Source organism: Elaeis guineensis, chromosome 5, assembly GCF_000442705.2.
Source record: "Elaeis guineensis isolate ETL-2024a chromosome 5, EG11, whole genome shotgun sequence".
NCBI lineage: Eukaryota > Viridiplantae > Streptophyta > Magnoliopsida > Arecales > Arecaceae > Elaeis > Elaeis guineensis.
Genome location: NC_025997.2, coordinates 10,849,550 through 10,858,911, shown reverse-complemented (window position 1 = coordinate 10,858,911; position 9,362 = coordinate 10,849,550). Strand labels below are relative to the sequence as shown.

Genomic DNA, 9,362 nt, shown 5'->3' with positions numbered 1-9,362 from the left:
AGTAATCATTTATGACACGAGCTCTCTGTTGCAAGGAAACCAACAAATACTCGCTATTCCATGGCAGCAAAAGAGTTCATTTTGAAATGCTCTGAAAATTCATTTTGAGCAGCCTAGAATACATTGGACTAGAATACACAATTATTCAAAAGCAAACATGATAGAAAGCTGCCTAAAGATGTTGAGAAACAATCATAAGCAGAAAAGTAATCATCTAAAACACGAGCTCTCCGTTGATAGGAAACCGACATATGCTGCTATTCCATGGTAGAAAAAGATCATACTGAAATGCTGTAAAATTCATTTTAAGAAACCTAGATTACAGTGGACTAGAATACACAATTATTGAAATAAACATTTAAATAATATTACAGAATATTATATAAAAAAGCATAGCCATAAAAAAAAAAAAAAAAAAAATCATCACCACTCATCTAACAATTTCTTGTCAATTCCACTCTTTTCCTAATTTACAATCCAGATGACGAAGTCCGATCAATTCGCTGAGCCCCCAGCTTCACAGGGGCTGGTTTTGCCCCTCGGCCTCGCCCCAAAGACAAAGGCTTGGCTTTGGTACTCGGAGGAGGGGCAGCAATGGCTGCCCATGGATCACTGTCATCACTGGCCATTGCTGTCTTTCGATTCAGAGGTTTTGTAGTTGTTTTGGGTGGTGGCGCAGCAATAGAACCCCAGAGATCATCATCATCTTGCGATGATGCAGGCTTGACATTTAGCGATCTTGATGCAGTCTTCGGTGCTGGTGCAGCAACTGCACCCCACAAATCATCATCTTCTGCATTTGATGGCTTTGGTGTAGTTTTTGGCCGCATTGAACTTGCAGCTGAAAACAGGGAGAAGAATCATGAAGCCAAACAGAGAGACCTCGAATGAGGATCTATCAAGGAAAACATAAGCTGATATTCATGATATATTTAGGTTTCAAATGTCAAATAGCAACAATCCCTCTGAGCTGATGCATCAGGTTTACATCGAGAAAGAATAAGGAACCCACAAACAAGTCATGTCTTTCACAGCTTAAAAAAACATATGAGTCAACAATTTCTGCCAATTGCAACAGAAAACATCAGCATAGAAGGTTGGTTGCTGTCAAAAATATATAAATTAATAAATAAAGCTAAGCTGCCCTTTCATAAATTTGCTGCAAAAGGTTATTCATCTTTAAATTTGGCAGAGACAATAAAGCAAGGAATACATTGATGTCACCACTCATAAAACATCAGCAGAAAACCCAGTGAATAGACAGAATTCATTATCATCCCATTATATAGACAGAGACAGAAATAGTTGCAGCTAAAATATGCATGCTTACCCGGCTTTGCTTGCACTACAGGCCTTTTCTGAGCAGCTTGTATACTTGCAAGTGGAGGTGGTTTCTGCTCTTCAACTGGATCAATATCATCCCAACCTTCTTTATCACTATCATGATCTTCATGAAGAAGCCCATTCTCAAGTTCACCCCAACCACCATCTGTAGATGCTGGAGATGAAGGCCTAGGTTGATCATGAGCATTGGTGCCTGAACTTGCATGAACTGGTACAACAGTCTGGGCATCCATTCCTGCAAACAATGCATGATAATGATGTTAAAGATTGATGTACTTAACACTCCTCGACAAACTAAAATAGTAAAACTTAGGGACCCCAAAACTTGAAATCCAGATTGCAAGAGTATACGGCAAAAGGAAAAAGAAATGTAATTCTTTGCTCATAATCATTATATTGAGTCTATTCACACACTCAACCATGCTTTAGTACGCCATTGGAGATGCCTCACTAATGTGAGATGGGGCAAAAAAAAGGGGAAAAGAAAGAAAAAAAATTACCTGAGTTGGCATTTGAGGTTGTCAAAATTTGTGATGCATTCACATTTGCAGAAGCAAGTGGAGCATGTTCGGAAGCTTTTCCCTTCAATGTCAAAGAGCTCATAGCCCAACTGTTTATTTCATTTTTCCAATTTTAGTTTTAGTTTCCGTGCAAAAAAAAAAATCCAAACTGCAAATTTATATATTCTATATGACAACAACCACACAATAAAGGAAACTAGACCAACCAAACCATCAAATAAAAAACAAAAATTGGAAAAATCTTCAGTCACATGTCTATAATAAAAAGAGACCTTTGAATGAGAAATTTCTAGAATTGGTCTATTTTCAAGGTGCAATTGACATCTGCTGTTAAAAAGTCTCAATGGATTTAGTCCACACTATCACCATGTAGAGAAGGAGATCCAAATTCTGGGTTATCAGAGTAACCTAAAACAGATTTCTATTATCTGCAGGCCCAAGCACATAGCCTCTACAGGAATAGGAAACAGAATTAAACATTTTGACAATGAAGAGTAACCATGGAAACAATGAGAACCCAACTACCTCATGTCAACAACCCATTTAGTTAAAATGGTCCTGTTGGTTCTGCCTGATTTAAATATTTTTCTATACTTGATTGTTAGCAATTCATGAATGATTCAGCTTGTGCTGATTAACAATAAAACAAAGTACCAAAAAACTAAAGATGGAATTATACCACAAAATTCCGGATTATGCAATCAGAAAGTAAAATGCAATAGCACTTGCATGAGAGCAAATGATAAAACAGAGACCTATGCCTAATACATGCTATATTATGACCAGGGTACCATAATGACACAGCTTGATATGGTACCATACTGACACGTGGTATAGTTGTCTCATCTTCAGCAATGTACCATGTATCAGTTATGAGTGCACAGTACCTCTGTGACCCGTACTAGCAAGTTATCAGTACAAGCTCCTGTTCAGAGACTGAAAACCCTGATCCGAGACTAAAAACCATGACACGTCTATTGTGCTCTACCATCATACGAAATATAATAAAATAAAAGATCAAATTCATGAGCTTAATGGGTTAAGTGAGTTACAAAAAATGTTAACTCACCCAAGTAAGCTAGCATTTCCAGGTATTAATGGTGTCCCAATGCTAGCAGTCTCGCTGGTATCTCCTGTAATGAGCTACAAGAAGCAAAAGAATATGCAACTTGAAAATACAACAGATAGAAATATAATAGAAGTGAACAATAATGCCAAAATTGTGTAATGAAGTATCTCAGTCCACATTGGTATCACCAGGTAGTACAACAATTTATTAAATGATACAGATATCATACGAACTTGCAGCTCTGAAGCTTTCATTTGTACCACTATAAGAGCCTGTTCTTTTGCAGGTAAAAGATATAATCAAAAAATTATATTTTTCTGGATAAGTATTTTTCAGACAATATTTGGATAGGAAAATAATTTACCCATGTTCTTTTTGGATTGGAAAATGACTCAAAAATCTGTTACCCATATTCTTTTGTATTACTATTTTTCTGGATAAGTTGCTATAATCTATCTATATTTTTCATAATACCCTTTATTATATAAATACTATTATATATAATAGTATAATATAATATATTATATTATATTATATTATTATATATTATTATATTACTATTATAATATAGTATAATATATTATATTAATATATTATATTAATATCTTATATTAATAATATAGTAATAATATATTATATTATATTAGTATATTTTATTATATATAAATATTATTACATTATTATCATAGTATTATATATAATAATATATTATAATATATAATAATATATTACATATTATTTTAATAATATATTATATTATACTATGTTAATATCTTATATTAGCATCATATAATGTTATTTTATTATATATAAACATATTATATTATTACATTATTATCATAGTAGTATATAAATATTATTATATATAATAATATATTATAATATATAATAATATATTATATTATTATATATTATTTTAATAATATATTATCATATATTATAATATATTATATTATATTATGTTTATATCTTATATTAGCAATATATAACATATTATTATATATAATAATATATTATATTATTATTTTATTATTATAGTATTATAATATTATAATATAATATACATTATATAATATTATTATATATAATAATATAGTACAATATATTATATTATCTTAGTATATATTATTATATAAACATATTATATTATTATTATAGCATTATATAAATATTATTATACATAATAATATAATATTATATTATTATATATTATTTGAATAATATATTATAGTATATTATATTATGTTATGTTAATATATTATATTAATATAATATAGTATTATATATAATAATATATTATATTATTATTTTATTATTAATAGTAGCATATTATTATAATATATTATAATATAGTATATTACATTATATTATAATAATTTATTATAATATTATAATATAATATTCTTTAATATAATATATAATAGTATACTATAATATTATATTATATTATAAGATTAAGGGTATATTAGGAATGAATTAAAAATATTATTTTTTTGATTGATAGAAAAATGATTTAGACACCTAGACACCTCCTAGGTGGATAAGATTTTTTTTTCATTTTATGGGTAAATGCTATCCATGGGAAAGCAACTTATCCATCTTAAAAAATGTGAGAACATGGATAAGTTGGTCAATAGAAAAGTTGATCAACTTTTTCATGATATTTATCCATAAAAAAACAAGCCCTAAATGTTTACAAACTTGGTAAGTACATGGGCAAGAACATGCATACACATACAAACACATAAGGTATCATACAATAACCCTAACCATCCTGCCCTAATATTGGCTTTATGGATCCTCATGCCTCAAGAATTCTTATTTACAGTTACCTCTATTATTATTTCAAGTAAATAGGGGTTTTTCAGGATTCACGAATGTCCAATTACAAGGTAGCATGTGCTAAATTTGTTCATAACAAAATTTTAGGAGTCGATTTTGGGTTTTGCTTCCCTTTCTTTTTTTTTTTTTTTTTGATGGTTTTTGTCAATTTCCATTGAAATTGACCAATGTCAGTCCATTCTACCACATTTGGCTACAACCGGCCATGAGCTAACCGTGGATGCCTTTTTAAATATTTATTTTTGTGTTTATTTTGATATTACTTTTATTTCTTTATTTATTCAAGTATATGGGATACATAATTTCAATTTTTTGTAGTTTTCATTTTCCTAAAAGAACGGATAGATGACGAACATAACCATTAACAAGCCAAGGCCTCAAAATGGCCCTTACTACAGTACTTCATGACCACTAAAGCAAACTACTAACCAGAGGACAACATCATTCATAGTAATTTTTTTTGATAAAACAAATATAGCATTTCCAACCTCTAAGTATTCATTTAACCTTAAAATGTACAATGAAAAAAATGCTGAAATTCAATACAATTGTGAACTCTACAAATAAAAAAATGATGGTAAAAAAATTTGAATGCACTAAGCACTAGACATTTAAGAGTTTCACAATTGCTACATCTATTGAATTTTTGAACATTTGAAGTTTGTAAACATAATCATTTAACCTGTTCCTAACTATTTGGGATCTGCTTTATGGATCCTTATTCTTCAAATGTTCTATAGGGTCACCACTAGTGTGACTCCCAAGTTGGTCCACATCCTTCCTCACAACCTCTATTCATGTCAGTTTAAGTTTTCTTCCTCCTTTTTTACAACCTTCCATACAAACTAAAGTACCTCTCCCTACAAAAGTTACCCTAGATCTTCGTGGGACGAATCCATACCACTTCGATCAATTTTTCATTACTTAATCCTTAATGTGTGCAACTCCTACAGCTCCTCTAATATATTCATTTCTTAACCCATCCTTCCTAGTTTTACCACACATCCAACTTAACATCTCTCATTTCTATCATACTCAATTTGTTTCATGTACCTTTTTTATTGCCTGGTACTTTGGGCCATATGACATTGCAGGCCATGCTGCTGTTCAATAAAATTTTGCTAAAATCTCCAAGGTATGCCCCTATCATATAATATTCCAGATGCAACTCTCTGCTCCAGCCAACCAGCTCTAATTCTATTACACCTATTTTCATATATTTCCACCGTATTTTTATAATAGATACTAAATAGCAAAATCAACCACCCTGTGATATCTGTTATCCAGCAGTCTTAATTAATATTATGTCTTCATTCCCAATATAATTACATTTTGACCAATTGATATATATATATATATATATATATATATATATATATATATATATATATATATATATATATATATATATATATATCTTCAGCTTAAGATAGTCTAATCAATCTGTTGCCCGGTGACATCCATAAATATCCTTCTGATTTAATTTCTTAGAAGTTCTCCTCTATCACCATTACATTCATGTGTTTTTTACTCGCCAGCTAAGCTTCAAGCATGATTTAGAGCTTCACATGATAGTAAAATCCGATCTCTGAAGATCCCAAAACCCAACCTACCGCATTATTTATAATATTCCAAACATCCATATGATATCAAAATTCAACAGATAACTATAGTACAGCATATAAGAAATATCTTATTGACACTAGCTACTCAGCCACATCAATTAAAATAAGTGGATGCATTTCTTAATTTTCTTAACCAATGAAGAGTACATGCAAACGAACAAACCAAAACATCAAAGAAGAAAACCTATAACAAAAACTCGGATGACATTACAGATATGATCTAATGATATATGACAAGTATTCCATCTCAACAATTCTGAATTTGATTGCTCAGTAATTTACAACATGAAATATTTCCAGATTCCTTGGACGTTAATATTTAATTAGTTGAATTGTTGGTTGCCTTAATCAGAAGTAAAAGAAATAAATGCCATACCTTTTCATGATGCTGCTTGGCAAGAAGCAAAAATTGATCAACAGCCTGAAAAGCCTTTGTTCTTACATCACTGAAGTGAAACAAAAAGCATATAATGTAAATATTTCATAAAGAATCAAGATGAGAAAAAGAATTTTAAAAATTTCCAAAATAAAATTTAAATCAAAACTTTCAGGACTTGAGCCCCAATTCAGCAACTAAACCCCCAAAGATCTGGGTGAATTCCAAGAAGTTCAATCAACATCAACTAAAATGGTCCCCAAAAAAACAATGATATCGTTTGTAATGATTCATAGTGAAAATAAATGTCGAAAGTATTTAACATGTGCATATAAGATCTTTTATAGTGTGACAATCTTTACATATAACAAGGGTGGCAATTTAAACCTCAACCTCTTACAAGACATATAGGTAACCCAAGCCTGAACTGTTGGTTTTTGTTCCCAACATATAGAAAAGATATGTTCAACAACAGAAGGGGTTTGTTCTTCATCAACAAAATAGAAGACAAAATAAATGTCACAGATGAGATCACAACCATTTATTTGAAAGAAAGAAACCAAAAAACTAATGCAATTTTTTGCAGGGCATGAATTCTAGTGGCCTAACCCTCATTCTTTTCTCCGTCTTTGATCTGCCTCATTCCCTGTTTACTCCTTCCCTACCTTCTCCCTCTTGTTCCTCTCCTCCCCTCCAGTCCCCTCTCCTTTCATCTTTCCTCATCTTTGCCTTGATCCAAGACCATATACCCCCATCTTACCACCCCCCCCCCCCAAAAAAAAAAAAAAAACTCTCCTCTTGCTCTAAGGCCAAGGTTTTATGTGCCAACGGAACAAAAGGCATCCTAGCCGTCCCATCCCGCTCCTGCGAGAAAACCGGATTGGGACAGGGTTAGGAATCCGAAACCCATTTACGTGGAGAGAGAAAAAAAGGAAGGAAAGATGAAGAAAAAAAAAAGTGAAAAAAAAGGAAAAAAAATGAAAAAAAAGAAAGGGAGAAGAAAAGGAAAATAAGAAAGGAAAGATAGAAGAAAAAAAAGAGAAAGAAAAAGAAAAGGAACATAGAAAGAAAGAATGCAATAAGAAAAGAAAGAAAAAAGGAAAGTAGAAGAAATAAAAGAAAAGAAAAAGAGAAAAAAAAAGAATAGGAGACAGATGGAGGATATCTACTGGGTTGCATGATCGAGACCGCTGTTAGGATAACACAAGTTAGCGGGGTATTCTATTCCACAGAAAAACCAGGACACCTCTGTCCCATCGGGCTTAAAACCTTGCCTAAGGTAGCCCAAATTCCACCAAAGCTGAGTTACTACCTTCTCACATTTTCATCTCTCCACCAAGCCCTTAACTTGTTGCCACTAGAGCCCACCACATCACATCCCATAGTCCAAGGTTCATTGTCATGGTAATGGATACCATACCGGTACCAATCTATTACAGTGTCAGCATATGGTACGATACAAGACGACAAGACATACCGAGTGTCATTATTGTACAAGATTGCATGCCGATTCAGTACCGATACGGTACGCCTAGTACGGTAGGGCACCAACCGATACGGCAAAGGCATAGTCTATCCTCACCTAGAATTGTTCCTCATTGAGTCATTGTCCATCAACCACAGACCCTCTCCACCACTGTTTCCAACCACTCACTTTCTTCGCTACCTTGCTAGGGTAAGGTTCCAGTCAATAGGGATGGCAAAATTAATCCGACCCGATGGGTATACACCCTACCCGAACCCTGTCAAACCCGAAAAATAGGGTTTGACTGGGTTTGGGTTCAGGTTTGGGTAAAATCCGAAAACTATAGCACGGGTACGGGTAGGGTATGGGTAGTGCTATTTTCTACCCAAATCCGACCCGAACTTATGGGTATGGGTGTCCAAACCCATATCCGAATATATATATATATATACATATCCGGATATGTATATATATATATATATATATATATACATACATACATACATATATATATATACACACACACACATATATGATCTCTCTCTCTCTCTCTCTCTATATATATATATATATATATATAATTATATATATGTATGTATGTATATGTATGCATGCATATATGTATGCATGTATGTATGTGTGTGTGTGTGTTAGAAGTGTGTATGTGCGTATGTATGTATGTGTATATATATAATTGGTAATTCTATTTTTGATTGATAATATGCATAAAATTATTTTACTTTTTTTTTTGGTATAGAATGAACGGGTATGGATTGGGTATGGGCGGGTATGGATTGGGTATGGGGAAATGGGTTACCCACGGGTATCCCCGAACCCGTTGGGTATGGGGATGGGTATCTCTTTTCTTACCCGATTGGGTATCGGGTAGGGTTTGGATATAGGGTATTAAGTTCGGGTTTGGGGATGGATAGTATACTACCCGACCCAAACCCTACCCATTGCCATCCCTACCAGTCAATATAATCGACCGCCCATTGGTTCAAGTAGAGGATATTGTGACCTATCAGCCAACTGGTTCAAGGAAAAGCTGGTTGGGCCTCGAAAGAAGAGGTTAACCAGACCTGACTCCACCCATTGATGCCTAGAATATAAAAGGAAT

At 32.6% G+C, this 9,362-nt stretch overlaps 1 protein-coding gene across 1 annotated transcript in view; it reads right to left on the bottom strand.

Annotated features, from left to right (window-relative positions):
- Positions 1-281: 281 nt before the first annotated feature.
- The window catches only part of LOC105044831 (uncharacterized), a 33,843-nt gene continuing 24,762 nt past the window's right edge, over positions 282-9,362 (bottom strand). The window contains 5 exon segments of the mRNA XM_010922858.3: positions 282-841; positions 1,331-1,579; positions 1,845-1,954; positions 2,935-3,008; positions 6,778-6,847. Coding sequence (XP_010921160.2) covers positions 471-841; positions 1,331-1,579; positions 1,845-1,954; positions 2,935-3,008; positions 6,778-6,847 — 874 coding nt within the window. The 3' untranslated portion in view covers positions 282-470.